This window comes from Felis catus, chromosome D1 (genome assembly GCF_018350175.1).
Source record: "Felis catus isolate Fca126 chromosome D1, F.catus_Fca126_mat1.0, whole genome shotgun sequence".
Lineage (NCBI taxonomy): Eukaryota > Metazoa > Chordata > Mammalia > Carnivora > Felidae > Felis > Felis catus.
The window spans coordinates 60,041,870-60,063,669 of record NC_058377.1 but is presented as its reverse complement, the minus strand read 5'-3'; the positions used below and the strand labels follow the sequence as shown (position 1 = coordinate 60,063,669).

The 21,800-nt window shown below is 49.4% G+C and overlaps 1 protein-coding gene across 1 annotated transcript; it reads left to right on the top strand.

The window, feature by feature from the left end:
* The first annotated feature begins 9,605 nt into the window (after positions 1 to 9,605).
* RHOG (ras homolog family member G) lies at positions 9,606 to 21,140 on the top strand. The gene is made up of 2 exons (XM_023239487.2): positions 9,606 to 9,717; positions 19,899 to 21,140. The coding sequence occupies exon 2, from the start codon at positions 19,967 to 19,969 to the stop codon at positions 20,540 to 20,542; it is 576 nt and encodes a 191-aa protein (XP_023095255.1). The 5' UTR covers positions 9,606 to 9,717; positions 19,899 to 19,966; the 3' UTR covers positions 20,543 to 21,140.
* The last annotated feature ends 660 nt before the right edge of the window (positions 21,141 to 21,800 follow it).

Sequence of the window (21,800 nt, the reverse complement as noted above, 5' to 3'; positions counted from 1 at the left end):
CAGAGGGTTGGGGAGTGAAGCAAGGACCCGCCCCGGGGCAGCCCATTAAGGACTGCGAGTGCTTTCAGAGGAAATAATGCCAGAAAACAAAATGAAACGTACAAAACGCTATACGTAAAATTGCCCTGCACATCCCTTACGTCTCGGCTAAAGGACCCATCTGCTTTCCTGACCCCTCTCCCCGCCTCATCCAAGCGAAGTCGGATCCCCTCCCTTAATTGTCACAGCCTATTTTCCTACCTGCTCCTCAAATCCCCTCCCCTTTGAGGTTTTTGTGGGTAGGGCCTGTGGCTGGTTCCTCTCTCTGCCTCTCACTCTCCCAGCTCCCTGTGTCGCTTGGAGGAGGTGTTAGCGACCTAGAATGGGTGCCCCAATCAAGAGAGAGCCGCGCCTGGGCCTCCTTCAACAGAGCCTGCATTTCCTGTTCTCTCTCGAGTACGCTGTCAGCAGATCTTTACTAAAACCTGCTCTGTGCCCTACCCTGTCCTTGGCACTGGAGTCAGGGGAAGGGATTAGGCCCAGGTCCTCCTCTGACTGACCGTGCTAAGCCAGCTACCTGTTCTGAGCGAGCCCTCAGAAGACCAGAACGTGGATTTGCCTAACAGCTGCCTGGCTTAAGGGTTAGGCTGTTGATACAAAAATACACGTCTAACGTCATCTACTACCACTCTCCCCCACTCTCTTCTTAAGCTCCAGTCGCACTGGCCTTCTTTCAAGTTCCTCAAACACATTGAACCTTCACCATCCAGCCTTTGTGTCTGCTGTGGCTTCTCTGCCCTCCTACCTCTAGCTCCTCATATAGCTGTCCTCTCCTTCTTCCAGATACGGTTCAAGGTCTTCTCCTCAGAAGCTCCCACTTCTGACCAGTGCCTCTAGTCCAGAACTGGAGCATACTAATGTCTGCCTCCCTCCACCCCATAAGGTTGAGTTTTCAGAGGTCAGGGAACTGTGCTTTATCCATTTCTGAGAAAGGAGGATCCAGTCCCTGGCTCTGCACATAATAAGTGCTCAGTAAAAGCTGGTGGACATGAGTTAATTCATTTGACCACCAAAATATTTCTTGAATAACAACTCTGCTGGGAAATTGGACAGAGCAGAAGATGAGCCCCTGACCTAGGTTCTGGTAGACATATGCTCTGAGTCCGGGGTCTTAAGCTCAAATGGCAGATAGATAATATAATTGAGGGAAGTAGGTGGGATATAGGGAGTGGTGGGGACTGTGGCACACTGGAGAGCAGGCAAGAAGGTGGACTTGTAATTGTTGGATCATTAAGAGAAGGTTAAAAGCTGGTCTTTTATATGACATATCCCTTTTTTTTTTTAGTTCTAGCAATTAATTTAAGTAAAAAACCCTGTACAGACCAGACAAAACACATTTGTAGCATAAATTAATCACTCAGATTGCTAGTTTATCATTTCTTCCTAAATCAACCTGCCTGTTCACTCATTTGTCTAAGAGAACACACTAGAGAAAAAGAAAGTAAAGCATGCTTAACTTCCTTTAAACTCGACTGCATTATTTCTCTTAACTACCACACGATTTCTTTGGCAGTATGGGTGCATAACCCATTTAATACAAAAAGCCTAGGTCTTGAAGGCAGGAAGTGAGGGTCTATTACCAATTCACATCAAGAACGTGAACCTCTCAGAGCATGCTGCATTTCCTATGAGGCTAAAATGGTGCCTGGTAACTAAAAGTAGAATTAACATACAATCCAGCAATTCAACTTCTGAATGTATACTCAAAAAATTGAAAGCAGGGTTTCAAAGAGATATTTGAAACTTTTTTTTAAATGTTTATTCATTTTGAGAGAGAGAGAGAGAGAGAGTGCACATGAGCACATGATGGGGAGGGGCAGAGAGGGAGGGAGAGAGGGAGAATCCCAAGCAGACTCAATGCTGTCAGCGTAGAGCCCTAATGCGGGGCTCAATCTCACAACCGGGAGATCATGATTCCAGCTGAAATCAAAAGTGGGATGCTTAACTATCTGAGCCACACAGGTGTACCTCAAAGACATATTTGCACACCTATGTTCATAGCAGCACTATTCACAATTGCCAAAATGTAGAAGCAATCTGAGTGTCCATGGACAGATAAATGAATAAACAAAATGTGGTATATACATACAGTGGACTATCATTCAGCCTTAAAAAGGAAGGAAATTCTACATGCTACAACATGGATGAACCTTCAGGACGTTATGCTAAGTAAAATCAGCTGGTCACAGAAGACAAATACTATATGATTCAACTTCTTTGAGGTACCTAGAGTGAAATTCAGAGGGTCAGAAAGGAGGATGGTGGTGGCCAGGAGAGGATAGGCAATTTTTAATGAATACAGTTTCAGTTTTTCAAGATGAAAAGTGTTCTGGAGACTGGCTGCCAAACAATATGAATGTACCTTACATGACTGAACCATACAGTTAGAAATGGTGAAGAAGCTGGGGCACCTGGGTGGCTCAGTCGGTTGAGCATCCAACTCTTGATTTTGGTTCTGGTCATGATCTCATAGTTTGTGGGTTCAAGCCCCACATCAGGCTTCATGCTGACAGTGCAGAGCCTGCTTGGGATTCTCTCTCTCCCTCTCTCTCTTTCCTTCCCCCCCCCCCAAATAAATAAATAAACTTTTTTTAATGGTAAAGAAAGTAAACTTTATGTTATGTGTAATTTACCACAATTAAAAATAAAAATAGATGGTACCTGGGAACCAAAGCCCTGGCCTGGATGACAGGAGAAACATTTTGGTTTTCTCTCTTTCTGCCTGCAACATCATGATGTAACATCAGAAAAGCCAGTTCCCTCTGGATCTCAGTCTCCCCAACTATAGGATGGATAAGTACCAGATTATTAATCCAGTTTGGCTTTGATATTCTACAAAACAGGAAAATCCTGAAACTTCATGGATCTTCCTGGATCTGAAGCTGTGACTCTCACCTCAATAGCCCCTATATTGAGTCCTCATGTCAGTGTAGCTTCTGCAAGAACCCTTCATCACATTATGAGTCTCAGGAGGAACCAAAGAGCTTTTTTTTTCCCACCTCTCTTTTTCTTTTCTTTTTTTTTTTTTTTTTAATGTTTCTTTATTTATCTGGAGAGAGAGGGCACATGAGCAGGGAGGGGCAGAGACAGAGAATTCCAAGCAGGCTCCACACCATCAGTGCAGAGCTGGATGCAGGGCCTGAGCCCACAAACCACAAGATCATGACCTAAGCTGAAGTCAAGAATCAGACGCTTAATCACCTGAGAACCCAGGTGCTCCTCTCTCTTTTTAAAAATTTTTTTTCAACATTTATTTATTTTTTTGGGAGAGAGAGAGACAGAGCATGAACGGGGGAGGGGCAGAGAGAGAGGGAGACACAGAATCGGAAACAGGCCCCAGGCTCTGAGCCATCAGCCCAGAGCCTGACTCGGGGCTCAAACTCACGGACCGCGAGATCGTGACCTGGTTGAAGTCAGACGCTTAACCGACTGCGCCACCCAGGCGCCCCATCTTTTTTAAACCTATATACCAAGCCTTTACCATACACCAGGTGTATCTCCCTTGAGTTCCTCTTAGGGCCTTGCTCCTGATTTTCTGCAGATGTTGGTTAAATCAAATTGGATTAACAATTGTCATGCCTCTGTCACTATTTGCAAGAGTTTTCACATCTACTACCTCATCCTTCCTTCCAAAGAACTCTGCTAGATAAGACAGAGGTTATACTCATTATAGATTAAGAAAATGAGGCTGAGGCCACCACATCAAGCTCTCTGCCTTAGGATTTTCTCTCTATTCTTCAAGTCTTAGCTCCAGTGAAAGAAAAGCACCCATGCTTTAACCAATGATGACAGCATAGTGTGAACCAAAAGTTATTAGTCCAAAAAAGTTTTTTTAAATACCCAGCTCAAAAGTCACCCCTTCATTCCTTTGCCACCTTGTCTGACTTGCCCTGTGTCTCCAGTCTTCTGCTATATCTTAGAGTACTTATATAACTGGATTATGATTCTCTCATTAGTATCTGTCTTCCCCATTAGCTTCTGAGTTCATCAAGGACTGAATTTCATTCATCTTCATATTCTCCCAGGAACATGAAGTACATAGCTGGTACTCAATAAAAGTGCATAAATGAATGATGTGTATTCTCTATGAACCGGCTGTCTTGTCCCTGGCTGTCATTCCTCTATACCACAGAGTTTCTGATTACCAATAGCTTTCATTTTGAAAGTGATAGTATCTCCAGTAGAAGTGTAACAGAGTCCTAAAGCTGCTCACAAAAGTTTAGAATCCCTGAGTTTGGGCTGTGTTATTAGTGGCGCTCCCTGGTGTCCAAAAATGGCAAGTACAGCTATTACTGCGAAGCTGTACAGGGTCTGGCTGGGTTAGGAAGAGAGACATCTTGGCTTCTAACAATTCTTCCTATGCTAGTTTCACAAAGAAAATCACCTTCTCTTCCAAAACCAAGTCTAGAATATTACTACCAATGTTCATTAATTGGCTTAACATATACTGAACACCTGTTCATAACAACCCAGTTCCTATCCTCGAAGAGTTTGGTTTTGGGGGGAATTTGTATATGAATAGTAATATTCACTTATTGAGCACTTATTGATAATGTCTTGAGAGGAAATGGTACAGGGGCAAGTGAGGGAGCACAGAGGAGGAACAAGTAACTACCTAAAGCAATCAGTGAGGCTGTGCAGAGGCACACAGATGGAGTGAGGGGGAGGGGTTCTGCGATTAGATTGCCTAGATTCACATCCAGGCACTGCTGTGTGACTCTGCACCAACTGAATCGCTCCTGGAACTCACCAGAGCTGAAGAAGGAGGAATTCCCAGAGGGGATTATGCCAAATGACCTGTACCACCCAGTTTGGTGGTACAAAGATGCAAAGGTGTTCAGGAGGCAAACAAGGCAACTATTATTCTGCCTGCCTGGGAGGAGAGACCCTCCACTAGATCAGACAAGCCCCTAGTCCTTCCTTCCCCCATCTAGTTAGTTCCTCAGAGGGATTCAGGAACAATGGATCAGAGGACGCAACTCTAGAACTTTGTTTCATTTGTCACTTCCCCTATTTGTTCTTTTTTGCTATCTCCTGTTTTGCTCATCATCTTCCCATGTCACGAAATGAAACATCGGGCTTGTCTTGGTGGTAGCAATAAAGGGGAGTAATGAAAGAGAGACTCCTTAAAAGGCAGGCTGAGAGAGGGAACACCAGGGGACCAAGAGGAGCCCCACCAAGCCTGAGTCCCCTAAGCCACATCAGAAAAAGGACAACTCAGAATTAGGGTTAATCTGAAGATGCTGCCACTGGGGCTGAGCAGAAGACCTGTGTGGGCCATGCGTGAGCTATCGGGGCTGGAGCTCATGCAGACTAAGCTGGGAAGACCTGTTCGGAAGACACCAGGGCAGAGGTGAGATCATTTCAGGGCTTTTTTTCTTCCTCCTTTCTGTCTCTGCCCTGCTTTTTTAGGGGAGCCAAGTCATGGGCATATAGAAAATGTTTGTCGTACTCTGGGCAATCTGCTCAACACTCAACTTGCATTATCTCATAATCCCACAAAGCACATAGTATTGTCATTCCCATTTTAAAATGAAACTAAATTGCTCTGTTCTATGCTCTTACAGCACTCTGTACTTTTGTATATTTACCTGTTTAAGATCTATCTCCCTTGCTAGTTACATCAGGATAGGGACTTATCTGTGTTTTCACCTCTGTGTCATTGCCATGTGACATTATACCCAGCCTAGAGAAAGTTTTCAATAAAATGTGTTCAAAGAATGAATGAGAGAGTTCATATGACTTGTCAAAGGTCTCAACGTAAGTGATACAACCAGGAATTGAATCCTGGACTGTCTGGCTCCAGAAGCTATCTGTGATCTCTCTGTTCTACCTCTACCAAATACTCTCATATATCATCTCACTTTTTTTTTTAATGTTTATTTTTGAGAGAGAGAGAGCATGCATGAGAGCAGGGGAGGGCAGGGAGGGAGAGGCAGAGAGAGTGGGGGACAGAGGATCTAAATTTTTTTTAATGTTTATTTTTCTTTCAGAGAGACAGAGTGTGAGCAGGGGAGAGGCAGAGAGAGAGGGAGACACAGAATCCAAAGCAGGCTCCAGACTCTGAGCTGTCAGCACAGAGCCAGACGTGGGGCTTGAACTCACAAACCAGAAGATCATGACCTGAACTTAACTGACTGAGCCACCCAGGGCCCCCCCTTGGCATCACTTCTAAATGTCCCAGTGGGTGTCCTTGTTTCTTAGCTGCTTGTAAGCACAAACATACACCACCTACCAAGAACTCACCTATTCATGGAAAGCAAGTGAGAGACTAGGAAGAAAAAACAGCCCTGTGGGGCTTGTGCCCTCTTCCTACACTCTTCAGCTAAGCATCTTCCTTTTCCAAGAAGCCTTTGCAGACAGCCCCACCCCAGTACCTGTCTCCCACTCCTCTGGCCTTATCCTATATCTGTGCCATAAATGTGGTTCTAAGTCACCTGACCTCTGATGGTTCTACACATTTATTATGGCAACTTAATTCCACAGATGTATACTGACAGCAAATGGGTGCTCGGGCCTGCCTGTGCCAGGCCCAGTGGGTGAACACAAAGATGAATCAGATACAACCTCAAAGGCTTTACAGCCAGTGGGGGAGACACACATTAGGCACAGATACAATTAACTAGAGCACAAAGCAAGATGACCTAAATGGTACTAAAGAGCGATGAGCAATATGCTGCATGCATAAACCTTGATTACTTAATTATTATTCTGAAGAGTATATCATACAAAGTCAGAACTTAAAGGGTATCATCTAATTTAATCCCTTGTTTTCCAGTGGAGGAGTCTGAGATCCAGAGAAGGGTAGGCCTAGCATAAAGTCTCACTAGCAGGTCTGGCTGAGCCAAGACTAGACTTCAGGTCTTCTGAAGCCCAGCAGCCCAGGGCTCTTCCTCTTCTGGTAGCTTCATATGCAGCAGTCCCATGTCCCACCAGACCATGAAATCCTCCAGGCCAAGTCAGGTTCTCCCACCAAAGTAAGCTGAACCAGGGCCAGGCATGCCCAAGACCTAAGGCTCTGGAAATGCAGTCTGACTTTTGGCCTACTGCATGTAATGTGCACCCTACTTTTACTACTATGCTTCTAAAACTGATTTTCAAATATTTTTTGCAGGAAACTTTTAAAAAATAATCTCTTTATCCAGAACACTAGTATATAAATCAGATAAAAGCAAATTAACTCTGGTTTGAAAAGAAGGGAGGCCAGAGCCCTACCATTTTCCTGCCTTCAAGTCCTGGGAAGGGAACTCTAGGAACACAACTCAAACACCTTTGTCCTGGGACACAATTTTTAATGGCTTTATAGAAGCTGCTTTAGTTATGTAGTCCTCCACTAAATCCTGTTTTTTATGAAAACTCACAATCCTTTCTTCATTTATCAAACACCAAGCACCAACTGTGTGCTCCCAGTAGGATATCGAGGGGAATCAGATTTCCTTTTTGTTTTTCCTGCTCTCCTCCACAGAGAGGACTTTGTCCCAAGTGCTATGGAGAGGGAGGAGAGAGACCCAGCCTACACTTAGGAAGATCAGGACAAGCTTTGCCAGAAGGCTCATGGAAATTGAATTCATCTATTCAGTCATCTACCAGTCTGAATCTGACAGAGGCTCCACTTTGTTGCCCTACACCATACCGGCTAGCTGTATGTACTATAGAGCACTTGAAATGTGTCTAGCCAAGATTCAGTCTAAGTGTAAAACACATACCATATTTCAAAGCCTTAGTATAAAAAAATACTATAAAATACCCTATTCATTTTTATAGGCAATAGTTTTTATATTGGTTACATGTTGAATGATAATATTTTGGCTATATTGGGCTAAGTAAAACCTATCATTAAAATTGATTTTACCTGTTTGTTTTTACTTTTTGAAAAATGTAATCACTAGAAAATTTTAAGTTACATATGTGTCTTACATTATTTCCACTAGACAGCACTGAGAAAGACTATTGAGTGCATGGCAGAAGTGGGGTGGGTGTATGTGTGTATGTGTGTGTGCACGTGTTTTGTCAGAGGAAGGATAATGGCAGCCTGGGAGGGAGTAGTCCATTAAGGCCAAATTGTGAAAGTCTGAGTGGATTTCACCTGGAAGTCAATACAGGAAAGAAGGCAGGCAGAGGGAACAGAATAGGCAAAAACCCAAAGATGTGGGTAGGCGTGTTGTGTTTAGGAAACTAATTCTTATAGCATGATTTTTTTATTTTATTATTACTTTTTTTTTTTTTAAAGAGAGAGCTAGCAGTCGAGAGGGGCAGCGGGGAAAGAGAGTGACAAAGAGGGAGAATCTCAAGCAGATTCCAGGTTCAGCACAGAGCAGGAGGCGGGGCTCGATCCCATGACCCAGGGATCATGACCTGAGTCAGACGCTGCTCAACCGCTCAACTGCCAGAGCCACCCAGGCGCTCCCAACGTGATTTTTTTTTTTTAAGGCATTTGTTGAATGTTTACTTTGAGTCAGGCATTGACAGCAGATCTTGTACATCCACTTTCATGTTATCTCTGCACAAGTACAGAATGAAGGAGAGGTTATACTATTTTACCAAAGATAGAACTGGGGCTCAGAAAGGTTAAGCTATTTATTCTCGGAGTTGTTCTTCCCCTTTATCTGGAAAACCTCTTGGAGACAGGGAGCCTGTTTTAAATGCCTCTCAGTTTTCCTCCACAGTACACGGCAAGGAGTTCTGCACGTGGTAGGCGCTCAGAAACTTAGTGTTGAACGAAGGATATCCATTCCGAGTCCGAGCAAGACCTGGGTGCAGAAGCACCAGAGGGCGCCCACGAGCCTGCCCACCCACCGGTCCCCAGGGTGCCTGCAGGATCTCGGGCCTGGGTGCGGCCCTGCAGCCCTCAGCAGTTGAGCGCCGCGACTAGAAGAGCGGGCTAGGGGAGCCCGGAGTCCTGCATCCGCCCCGCCCCCTCCCCAGAGCCGGGGCGCACGAAGCAGCCGGTTGCGGAACGACGACACGACATCCTGTTTTTGGGGCCCGCGGCTCCTCAGGCGCCTCTGCTGATCTTGTCTTTCCCCGGGTGCTGACGCCAGCTCCCCTTCCCCCAGTCTGTGCACCCTCCCCAGGGGTCTGGGGCCTTCCCACAGCTGAATCACCACCACTCCGCACTCCCCCAGGGCTCGGGGCAGGGGTGGGGACTGCCCCAGCAGGACCCATTCTGGCCAACCCCCAGCCTCGGCCAGCGATCGATCCTGGGCTTGACTGAAGGCACGCAGCCTAGGGGTGCCTGTTCTTAACATCTTCCCGCGGGGGGGGGGGGGCGACATACGGGGAGGGGGGCAAAAGCCTAGCGCCTAGGCTAGGGCCTCTACTGGGGTGGGGGTGGCAAGGAGGAGACTGGGAGGACTGACCTTAGGAGGACTGACCTTAGGAGGCCTGACTTAGGGGCCTCCGAGGCAGAGGGCTGGGGTCTGGCGGGGGTGGGGGTGGTGGGGGCAGGACCCTGCCGCGAGCAGGGCAGGCGGTGGGGGTGGGGGTGAGACCAGAGCTGGGGGCCCAGGCCGCCGCACTTCCTGGTCGGGCCCCGCCCCGCCCGGGCCCGCCCCCGCGCCCCGCCCCGGCCGGCCGGCCCGCCCCCCCCACTTCCTCCAACCTCCCGCTCTCACTTCCTTCTCGAGCCCCGAGCCGCTGCCGCCGCCCCCAGCTCCCCCGCGGCGGGGAGGGCACCAGGTGAGGCCCGGCGCGGTCCGGCGGGCTAGGGGTCCGGGAGAGGGGAGCCCGGCCGGCGGGGACTGCGTGTGGACGCGGGCCCGGGAAGTTTGCTTGCGGGAGGCCGCGGGCGGGAGCTTCTCGGCTCTCTGCAAGTTGGGCGGGCGCGGCCGGCCGGGCGGGGCGGGGAGCCGGCCACTGCAAGCCGGCGGCGGCTCTGAGAGGGTGGCTTTCTGTACCGAGGGAGGCTGCCCCGGTTCCCGGGAGCCGCGAGGGACCACTGAGGTGGGAGGGTCTCCCGCTCTGAGAGAAAAGTCTCTGAAGTGGAAGAGCTGGGACATGGGACTCGGGGGTGGGGTGACCTCAGAAGTTTGGGGAGGGGGGTTCCGAAGTGTGTGAGGGAGCGGGCCTTCTGGGCTGGAGAAGGCGCTCCCTCTGCTCCGGCAGTTGTGACACTTGGGAGGTTGGAGGGGGGCGGTGTCTGTGGCCTGTGAAGCCTTAGACTGCAGAGAAAGAGCTCCCTCTCTGGAAGATCTGTGCCAATCCGGACCCACACTCACAGGCTGCAGTTCAAGGTCCTGTGCGCTCAGAGGAGGGCGGGGGAGCTCCGCCAGCCCCCCTCTGTCTGTATGTCTGTTTTTCTGACGCCCATCTTCTCCATCCATGGAATCAAGCAACAAGTATTTAGTAAGCAAACATCCTCTGTGCCTAGCTGACCTGGGACTGGCCTTGCTCTTTTGGGGGTAAACTGAGGAAGGAGAGGGCCTGGTTTTGTCCGGTGCCTAGAGGTGCTGATAGCCCCTAACAAGATGGCATCACTGAAAGCAGGACTGAGAGCTAGAGAGGAGCTTTGAGGAGCTAGAGAGACTAGAGCTTCTGGGAGGCAGCAGGGGCTCTGGACTTGAGAAATTATTGGGAGCATCTCCCACTACCCCCCACCCCATCGCTAGTCCCTGAACTGTATACATTCTCATTTCTCTCCCTCTGTTCCTACTTCAGACCCTGTCCACAAACCCTCCATCGTCCTCTTCTTGCATCCTTTTCAGTCTTTTCACCTAAACACACAGTCATGCCTATGTCCTGTCCTGTCACCTGCTCTGCCTCTGTGTCCATCTCTGTTCCCTGCAGATTTCCTCCTTCCTTCCTTGCCCAACTTCTGGCTCCCAAACACATACCCACCCTCTTGCTTCTTCCACCATCCCTCGCTCCTCTTATTCTCTCTATCCTCCCTTTCAGTCACTTATCTCCGGCTTTGGGGTCTAGATCTTTGGTTGAGTTTGAAAGCCTTTTCAAATCTCCCTATCTCAGAGAGACAGTGATAGAGCCAATTAAAGGGCTGGTAACCCTTTCTATACGTGTGTTTGCATGGGATTGTCAGTGTGTCTATATCTTTATCTCTTGGAGACAAAATAACTGCCCTCAGCCTTGAAATGGCTCAGAGTAGGGGAAGCCAGCAGAATGAAGGGAACCTGCAGTGGGTGAGGTTGTGGTTAGGCAGGAAGAAGCAGTCGGTAGCAGTCAGGGTAGAGTGACACAGGAATAAGACTGGTAAGAGAGGCCATGGGAAATCAAAATCACCCAGACTCTTTGTTGCTTAACCAAGAGGCCAGGTCTGGAGGCTGGGGGATAGCCCAAAGGTCCCTGACTCCAATGCTTACTGGTGGCAACACCACCTGTTAGGGAGAATGGGACCAGGTCAGCTAGGTGTGATGGAAGGAAAGGGAGAGGGCAAAGGTAGGATTCTGGAGGAAAGACTATGGCTGGTCTAACTTCAGTCTTAACTGTTTTAGTTCCAATTCAGGAAAAGAAGAGGGTTGTAAGGCAAAGGTGTCTGCCCCCTCTTCCCTACTGCCTTCAGGGGCCTTCCCAGGCTGGGGATCCACGTGCCCTGGGCTACAGCAAGGTGTTGGTGACCAGAAGGCCCTCTGCTGACCCCTCTGACTTCAGGCATCCTTAATATTCCCCCTCTCACCCAGGAGCCTACTCCCCCTCTTTCAAGAATTTCTCCTGAGTCTAACGTCAGCTCAGTCTGGGTTTATAAGCTCTTGTCCCCATTCTAAAGCTCCTTCCTCAAGTCTTTGGGAAGCATACTGATAGATCCCGCCTCTCTACCTCCTTAAGTCTACTGTATTCATTTTTCACCATTAGAAAAAAAAGAGAAGTAGAGGGGAACTTTTTTGGGATTCCCAAGCACAGCTAGATTTAAGGGCTAATCTGGTTCCTCATTCTGTTCTCTTCCCTTTGCACAGTTGTCCCTCTCCCATGAATCATCCCTTCTTCCACCCACCTATATCTCCTGTTATTTCTGGGAGGTATAGGGTATTCCACTCCAGGAGGAAATCCCAGGGACCTGCAAAAAATTCCAGTTCAGAGAAGGATGTTCATACAAGGTCCTTTTTCAGCATCATGGCTCATTAAAAAACCATTCAGGAGTTCTGACTCCCCACCTGCTTAAACCAGTACTTATTTTAGGAAGAAATGGCTAATGTGAGATTGTCACAGATCCTGGTTGGAAATCTAGGATATGGAGAGTTGTTTCTGGCCAGCTTGTTTGGGCAGATGAGGTGGCTGATGTGAGCTCTTAGGAGGTCTTAAACAGCAAGATAGGAGAAGCTGTAGCCATAGTGAGACAGATATTACAATGAGGGTAGCTGGGCAACTAGGAAGAAGGTGGGGCCCTGGCCCAGAGTGAAGACCTCTCTCTCCATGCACAGTGTAAACCCATCAGTGGTGAGGCTTGTAGGGGTATGTGAGGAGGGAAACCAAAGACAAAGCCTGGGCCACCTCCCCAGAACAGATTGGTTTTCCTGTCTAGGGTCTAGCTTCCTCTTTTGTCCTCATGTCATGGGCGGAGGGCATCTCCCCAGGAGCTAGAGCCTAGAGTTGTTGCTCCTCAGTTGGGGCAGGGTAGGATGGCTGTCTATACAGTAATGTCAATGCTGAATCATAGCCTAGTATGGTCTAGGCATGAGAGTCAAGGGAATGTGGAAGCAAAAAGGGCTCAGGCATCAACCAGATCCCTTTGGCCCATTTCCGGAAGGAATAAACCATTGTAGGGTCATCCTGAATGAGACCAGAGACATGGGCCTATTCCCAGCCAGAGTAACAGACCTCACCTTCTCCTTTGTGGAAGTGACATCAGACTGGAGGTTAGGAGACCCAGGTCCTTGTCCTGGATTTGCTCCCAACTCTGTATAACCCAGGTCAACTTGGTCTCTTGTAGCTCAGCTCCAGCATTAAGGAGTTGCCTGTCAGTACCTCCAATGAGCATAGAGAATACTGAAAGCTCTAACTCTTCTTCCCCCAAGAAGCTCCTCATAGCAGTGCCCCTAACCCTGGGCCCTCCTGTCTCATGCCAGCCTTGATCAGAGGCCTGAGTAGTCTCTATCTGTTCAGGGACAGGACCTGCGGCTTCTTCCCCCCAAAGCACAAGGATTCTTACAGGTTGAGAGAAGAGAAGTAGGCAGAGCCTTGGGGATTTTACTAGGGGGCAGCAATACGGGGGAGTACCCTGTGCCCTGCTCCAGCTCTGCCCCACTGACAGTGGAAAATAGATGCCGGAGTTTCCTCCCTGATGTGTTTTTCCCTTGTGGAAACCCCCTCAGACCTGGGGCGGGGCCCAAGGGATAGGGCGCCCTGGGTCTCTCTGGGTATTTTCGGGGGGGGGGGGGGGACAGGATTGGGAGGATGACATTTCTGTAGAGCATGGCATTTCTGTATAGCATCGTGTGAAATGAGCAAAGGCAAAGGAAGTGCCACTTCACAGGCCTTTCGTGGGGCCCCCAGGACTGCTGAGCTGCTGTTAGGTGGGGAGGAGGAAGAGAGGAGGAAGCAAGTGTTGGAGCCTTCCTCTGTGCTGCCTGGTGGGGGAGGGTCAGTCTCCTTAGCTCCCCCAGCCAGAGCTGCCCTGGTCCTAGGGTTCACCCTTTGAGGAGCACCCCAAGTGCTGGGATGGTGAGAGAAGGAAGGGAACTGGGACTTAGTGAAAGGGTCCCAGCCCCCCACAGCCTTCCCAGCTACAACCATCTCGGATCTCATTTCCTCCTCCTTCTAGTCCCTAGTAGGTAGAGTCAGCTCTCTTTGCCTCTTACCCTACTGCTGCCATGCAGGCTCCTCTGCAGGGCTGAAGGGTGTAGAATAGCAAGGAGCAGAGAGTGCTTCGGCCTACATTCTTTTTTTTTTTTTTTTTTTTTTAAGGCTGGGAACTAGGCTCTCTTGGGTTCTGTCCCTGCTGATGGGGAGAAGGGGAAGAACGAGGGAGACTCAGCCCTTGGCCTCATCCCAGCCCCACACTGACCTCATGTCTCCCCCCAGCTTCCTCCTCCCAGCCCAGCTGCAGCCAGCTGCAGCCCCTTTGAGCCTTTTCATATCACCTCTCCACCTCTCCTGCAAAACAAAGATTTGCAGAGCTTCTAAAGCCATCTCCAACACCAACCCTGATCCTCACCTCATCCTTGACCAAGGGTCTTCCAATATTACCAGTCCTTATCCTTATCAGGATCACTTTTCCTACCCATCTTCCTCATCACCTCTGGGCCAGCTATGCCTGTATCCTGCCTCCCCCCTCCCCCCCCCCCCCCCCCTTCCCACCTGAGGATAGGGCAATCTAGCCTGTGTGTTCATTACTCTAAATTGTACTCCATAGAGGAAGGAGGAAGTTGGTTACCCTTGTCTTGTGTCTCCGGGGCATGGAGGCTCTTCCTTGTTCCCAGAGTCAGAGTCTGGATTGATGGGGGAGGAGATGTGTATCAGTCTGCAGCTTTTGCTCAGCCCTCTGCTGGGCTTCTGGAAGTAAGCAGGACAGACTTTCCTCCTCATGAGGCATCCAGTTGAGTGCAATGTATAGTAGAGACAGTGCTGGGGAAGGTAGGGCAGGAGAGGGGGTTGCTTTGATGTCCTCGAGAAGCTGGGGAACAGAACTGGGCCCTGAAGGACTGGGAGACTCTGAGGCAGGGAAGCAGAATTCCAAGAAGAGGAACTCCTCTGTGCAAAGACATTAGGGATGGATTGAGTTCATTCAGTTATTTACTAATAGCCACTGTGTGCTGTGCTCAGCCCAGGGAGACAGATCAGCTAGGACCTTGCCCTCTAGACCCTCTCAGTCCAGTGATGAGAGATAAGATTCAGTTCAGCCTCCATGTGATACAAGATAGAATGTACCTGTGAGAAAAATAAGGACCAGACCTGGGATGGGATAAGTCATTTGGGATTTGGGTGATTTGCAAAAACTTTCCTGGAGGAAGTGGCAAGAGTACTTGGCTCTGGAGGACGGATGTTGGAGGTGGGGGTAGGGAGGGGTTGATGGATGGAAATAGGGGAGAAATGCTGGATTCCCACAGGGACAGCCAATATTGTTGCTTGCTGTATTTTGAAGAAGAGTATGTGGAGGCTGCTTGTAAAGGGTCAGGGTGATGTGACCAGAGCTCAGGGAAGAGAATGCCCACAGATGGATTATAGTTAGAATGAATTTCAAGGAGGGCTGTAGGAGGGGATCCCCAGGTCAGGGAGGCAGGTTAGAAGGCTACAGTAAGTTCCCATTGCCTCCACACTCCCCCATCTGTTACAGCCCATTCCTCCCCTCCCCCACTCCTAGTTGGGACACTTCCCCTACTATAACGGCCACAGATCTGGCAATCAATCTGCTGCTTCCTTTCCCTCCCCCATTCTGGGCCTGCCTGGGCCACGCCCCAAGACCAAGTCCCATTGGGTGAAAGCTGGGCTCCAGGGACCACATTAGCCTCCTATGAGTTGTGCTCCCATGGACTGCTCCTTGTGGGAGCCAGATCAAGCTGGTAGTGTGAGGAGAGACTTTTGCTTATCTAAGTCAAAGCTTTTGGCTGTGGGGTTATTGTCCAATTCTGGGCTTCTATGGCATCTATCCACATTTCAGTAATGGGGCAGAAGCAAACCAATCAGAAGGCAGTGGCTGCACACTCCTGTGTGCCCAGCCCTACACTTAGCTTTTCTGTGAGGGCAGTGGAGAGAAGCTCAAGCTTCAGTATTGGGGGGCACTCACAAGCTAGGAAACTTACATATGACTATCAGAGGAGAATCATACCGAGCCAAAGCCATAGCATGGCTACTAAAAGGGGTAGCCATGCTATGGACTCATGGGACTGTGAGACTGAGGCTAGGCCTTGAGTCAGGAAGATGGGAGAGGGGTAAAGGGACAACAGCATATGGAAGAGCAAGAGGAAAAGTCCAGAGGCAAGAATGAACCTGGATCCTTTACAAAGGACAGTGGAAATCCCTCTGGAGCAGAGAGCTGGGAACTCACATTTACAAAGCACAAATATTGCACTTAATCCTTATAACAACCTGATAGGTTTGGTGCTATTAGCCCATAAGGGGAAGAACTAGGATTTAAACCCAGGTCTGTCTGACTCCAAAACCTCTACCAGATTATGAGGAACTCTGAACACCAAGGTGAGGGACCAGGCATGATCTGAATTAATTTCGGGATATAAAGCCAGAATAATACTATATATATTTGCAAACCTTAATTTATTATTTACTAAACAAAAATCCTTTAAAACAAAAAAATGTCACCTAGTAAATAAGTCACAGATGATCCCTGACCCCAGGCAGACCAGGCCTCTCTCATGATTGGCCTCTGTAGCACTGACTGATGCTTTTTATATGCCACAGGTTAGACCCTGCCTTTTAGTATGTGCCCTCCTTAAATGATCTGTGGGAACTTATTTGACCCAGCTCAGTCCATAGGATTTCAGAGAAAAGAGTTGTCCTAGGAGAGAGGATAAGGGTCTGAGCTATACCTGAGCAGGGAGAATTGGGATGATGCCACCACTGGATGCCTGCATACATGGTGCTTCCTGCCTCTTGGGATAAAAGGCATTGCTTTTGTTACCTCTTGTGCACATAGCACTTCAGAGTTTACAAAGCACATTCATTCCCATGCTCAGGGATCCTCACAGCTGCCCTTTGAAGGCCGGGAGAGCAAGTATTATCACTCCTGTTGTACAGATAAAGAAACAGAGGCTCCAGGGAGGGAAGTGACTTACTTGCTTAAGGTCTCTAAGACAGCTGGTAAGGGGTAACTTGGAGGCTATGTGACACATTTGAAGAAAACATGGGACTTTGGATGACAAAACTGGGGTTTGTGTCCTGGCTTCCATGCTAACTAGCTGTGTGATGTTGGGTTCCTTTAAGTGCCCTGAGTTTGTTTCCTAATCTGTAAATTAGGAATATTACCAGCGGGTTGTTATAAGGATCAAATAATATAACATCATGTGCCTATAAAAGGTTGTACCATGTGAAGGCTTTTGATCAAGGGGCAGAGTCAGAAGGTGAATCCAAGAGGTCAAATTCAGGTATCCAGTGCTCTTGTTTCTGTACCACACTGCTTCTGCTTTGCCCTGTTTCTGGACACTACCTCACTCAAGATCCTTTTCCGGTGTCAGTCCCTGTTCCCTTGCCAGCCCGGAAGCTACTCTGTCCCTCCCAGCTTCTTTGAGGACTGATTTACTGATTGCCGGTTGATAACCCCTCCCTAGAGAGCTGCCCGGAGCCAGCTATACTTCCAGTCTCTTGGGCCTTGTGACTGCCGGCCAGAGTTCCCTCCTTGCCTTCCTGCCTGGGCCAGCCCAGTGTTGGGCTTGTAGGGGAAGAGTTCCCAGTCACACTACCACACCCACTCCTCTGCTCTGTGTGGGACTGAAGATTTACAAGCCCAAGAGGCCTGATCTCAAAATGCCAGGGTCTCCCAGATAATCCTGTGGACACAAGTGATGGCCCTTCCCCCCCACCCCAAAAAAAACTGGTTGTTTCTTTCCCCAGGGAAGGCATCACAGAATTCTGAGAATGAATGTGCCCTAACTTGCCCCAATTGCCCAGGCGTTATGCATTTGCTGACTCAGTCCTCCCACCCCCACCCTGTGCTCCTGGGGGCCTTTCATATGCCCATCATCCTATCCCCTGCTCCCAGGGTTTTTGATGTCTCATTTCATCTACCTAGTACCCTTGTCACAGGCATTTTTCTCCCCATTTCATGGATTGGGAAGCTGAGGCCCAGAGAAGCTAAGTGCCTCATGCTGGGTTGCAGTGAGTCAGCAGCAGAGCAGAGCTGGGACTAGGATTTATGTTAGGTCTCTTGACTCCCAGTCTGAGGTTCTCTCCACTGCCTTAGGGGACCCTTATTTCCTTCCCAGAGCCATTCCCTGAGGTTCTCTATCCTCTCACCTGAGGTTGAACGCATGTTTATTCATTCAAATAATATGGAAATATTTTTAATCCCCAGAGGGGCAACCTCAGGGAGTGAAACCATTTCCCTCCAAGCTGGGACCAAGTCCTGGGTCCTGTGCAGCTCCCATATGACCAGAATTCCTTTTCTGCTTCCCAGGGAGGGATTCCTTCCCCGCTCCCCCCCCCCCCATTTGATTTTTGAGGCTTCTGAACCAATGGTTGAGAGGTCAACCTGAGGGGTAAGGGGTTCTCAGACCAGGGTATAGTATGTGTGAAGTGAAATGGGGAAAATGGGCTCGTGGTGATGGTGCTTGGGTAGAACAAGGGATACTTAGAGACTGGGTGAGTCTAAAACAGGGCTGTCCCTTCCAGGGAGCACAGACCTGGTTGTGGGAGAGAGTCAGGGAAAGGAAGTCACATACTGGCCAGAAAAAAAGTCCCCCATGGCCAAGAGGAAGTAGCCAATGAGAGGAGGAATCTTGCCATAGCAGTATAAATAATCACAGGGCTTCCGGAAGCTCTGCTCTGTCCCAGAATTCAGAAGTTCCTCTCCCCAAGGCCCTGTGAACTACAGGGGAGACCAGGGTATTGGCTGGAGCTGGGACTTCTCTCATACTTACCCACTAATAATTACAGCAGCCTGTTTATTTGGCACTTCCTATGTGCCACACCTCATGCCAAACACTTGCTTCACATTAGCTCATTTCATACTTTTGGCAATTCTAACACAATAGGCAAGATTGTTCCCATTTTACAGATGAGAAAATTGAGACTCAGGAAACTTAAATATGTTGCCCAAGATCAAACATGACTGGTTGGTGGAACTGAGATTAGAATCCCTGGCCAATCTGACTCCAGCATATATTCTCAGTGATAGTGCTTTAATGTCACTATGTTTTCTACCCGAGTTTAAAAGCTTCTGAAATTTTTCAGAGGCACATGCCATGATCTTAGGAAAAGGACAGAGGAAATAAATGTTTTCCTCTTCCGTCCATTCCTCTTGTCTGGGCTTGGAGGATCTACCTCACCCCACCAAGAGCCTTGAGAGAAGATGCTAATGTCTGGGAGCCACAGCCTCTGCCTCATTCATCATCATTACACACCCAGATTCCAGACCAAATCCCAGCCCTGGCACAATCTCCAGTATTCTCCTGCACTGAGTTGCCAGATAGGGTTTGTTGTGCTTACAAGAATTATGGGGTCAGCTCTCCCTCCTTTTCCTCACCTCTCAGGCACCCTGGATTGAGATAGGGCAGCCGTCTAGAGAAGTGTGCTCCTTACTCAGCAGGTTTCTCATTGTGCCTTTTGGTTTGCACACAGTAGTCAAGGTGTCAGGCTTAAGAGTTAAAACATAGTGCACTGGGCAGAATAGGCCCTGAGTTGATAGAGACTCCACACTGCATCTCAGAGTGACCTGGGACAGCTGCTCTGTGCTAGAACCCCTCTCTAGTCTACTCAGTGGGAGGGGTCCCTGTCTGGTAGAGGATCTGGTAGATCCCTACACTTGTATACTGTCTTTTTGTGTTTATACTGCCTGGAGGAAAAGGAAAAAAGTAGCTAATGCTTAGTATGACCAAGGCACTGTTCTAAATGCCTTACATGTATTAATTTACATAATCCTTACAACAACCCAATGAGGTCGGTATTATTTTATGCTCATTTTACAGATAAGAAAACTGAAACAGAGAGGTTAAGTAATTTGTCCAGGGTCACACATGTACAAATAGCAGAACCAAGACTTGACCTTATTCAGTTTGGTACCAGAACTTAGGTGCTTCACATAATACATAATGCCATCTTCCTTATACCTGAGTATCTTTGCTTGGTCTTAGGGCCTCTCTCTCACTGTGTATCTGCCTCTCTAACATCTGTCTTGATGGGATTGCAGGATGGTGTCAGGTTAAGAGAACAGGAACTGGTTTCCTTCTGTGTGTCCCCATTCTTCTTCCCAATGGGTAGAGGCCTCCATAACCATGAGTGTCCCTTTGATCTGTCCATAGGTCACTGCATCCAGAGGGGCCCAGAAGGGGAAGGAGGCATTGCCTCCACTGTAGCAGCTGCACCCACGATGCAGAGCATCAAGTGTGTGGTGGTGGGCGATGGGGCTGTGGGCAAGACGTGCCTGCTCATCTGCTACACGACTAATGCCTTCCCCAAGGAATACATCCCCACAGTGTTCGACAATTACAGTGCCCAGAGTGCGGTTGACGGGCGCACAGTGAACCTGAACCTGTGGGACACAGCGGGCCAGGAGGAGTATGACCGACTCCGCACACTCTCCTACCCTCAGACCAATGTCTTTGTCATCTGTTTCTCCATTGCCAGTCCGCCCTCCTACGAGAATGTGCGGCACAAGTGGCATCCGGAAGTGTGCCACCACTGCCCCGACGTGCCCATCCTCCTGGTGGGCACCAAGAAGGACCTGAGAGCCCAGCCTGACACCCTACGGCGCCTTAAGGAGCAGGGCCAGGCGCCCATCACACCGCAGCAGGGCCAGGCCTTGGCCAAGCAGATCCATGCTGTGCGCTACCTCGAGTGCTCAGCCCTGCAGCAGGACGGCGTCAAGGAAGTGTTTGCTGAGGCTGTCCGGGCTGTGCTCAACCCCACGCCCATCAAGCGTGGGCGGTCCTGCGTCCTCTTGTGACCCTGGCACTCAGCTTGGAGGCTGCCCCTGCCCCCCCACCAGTTGTGCCTTGGCGCCTTGTCTGCCCCCAGCTGTGCCTTAAGGACTAATTCTGGCACCCCTTGCCAGGGGGCTCCCTGAATGCCCTTTTCTCTGAATGCCTATTTCTCCTTAAGGAGGCCCACGGAGAAAGGGGCTTTGGGCCCTGCCCCACTCTGCTTGGGAACACCAGGTATTCCTGAGAGCTCACCCAGGCCAAGGTTGGACCCCTCCCCAAGAAGCCAACCCAGTGCCCCTCCCCCATTTTCCCTACTGACCAGTTGATCCAGCTTTCCACACAGATGTTGCTGCCTATTATGGTGCCTTCTCTCAGGTTAGGAGCTCTCAGCTGTCCCTAACCTTTCCCTGGCTGCTCTTCGAATTGCTCCCCCCCTCAAGATGCTCTCTCCCTTTCCCAAAGAAGGAGCCATAGAATCCTGAGAAGATGAATGTGCCCTAACCTACCCCCATGTGCCCAGGCCTTATGCATCTGCTGACTGACTCAGTCCCCCTCCCTCCCCGGGCTCCTGGGGGCCTTTTCTACCCCCATCAGCATCAATAAAACCTCCTGTCTCCAGTGGCCCTGGCTCCTCCCTGTGTGCTGGGCATTGGGGGTTGGGCAGGGGATGGGCATGGGCTAGGGCTCCCCAGAGACTGGGAGCCTTTTGTTTCCTGTAAAAGGGGACAGGAGACAATAGGCTTCATTGTGGTTCCCCCCAGCCCCCAATTTCCCTAACAAAGCTCTGGGCTCCCTTGGAGGGGCCAGTCTTGCTCTGGGGCCCAGCCACAGATTCTATAGTGGACTGAGATGCAAAGCATTAAGAAAAACTTTGTGATCTGAGGCTCAGAAAGGGAAAAGTTGAGAACCATCAGCCTGCAGGCAGGTGCTCACAGTCCTGCACTTGAGAGCTGTTGCCTTACACCCGAAGGTGGCAGGTCTCACCGACAGAGCTGGGGCTAGAACTAAGGCCTGTGCCTCAACCCAAGACTCCCCCAGTTATCCCAGCTACCAAGCCTGGAGTCATTACAGGGATAGCTCAGTCACTCCTCCTCACCAGAATTGTGGCTTAGACCAGTCTTAAGACACTCCAGATCTAAGGTGGGAAGAGGGGGGATAGGGGGATACCACTTGGAATCATACCCTGTCATGGACTTTTTCCCTCCATCCTGGAGCCTGTCCCTCACCTCAGTTCCAATTAAAGAAAGACGAGTCCAAGCCCCAAGACAAGTAAGGCTAGCC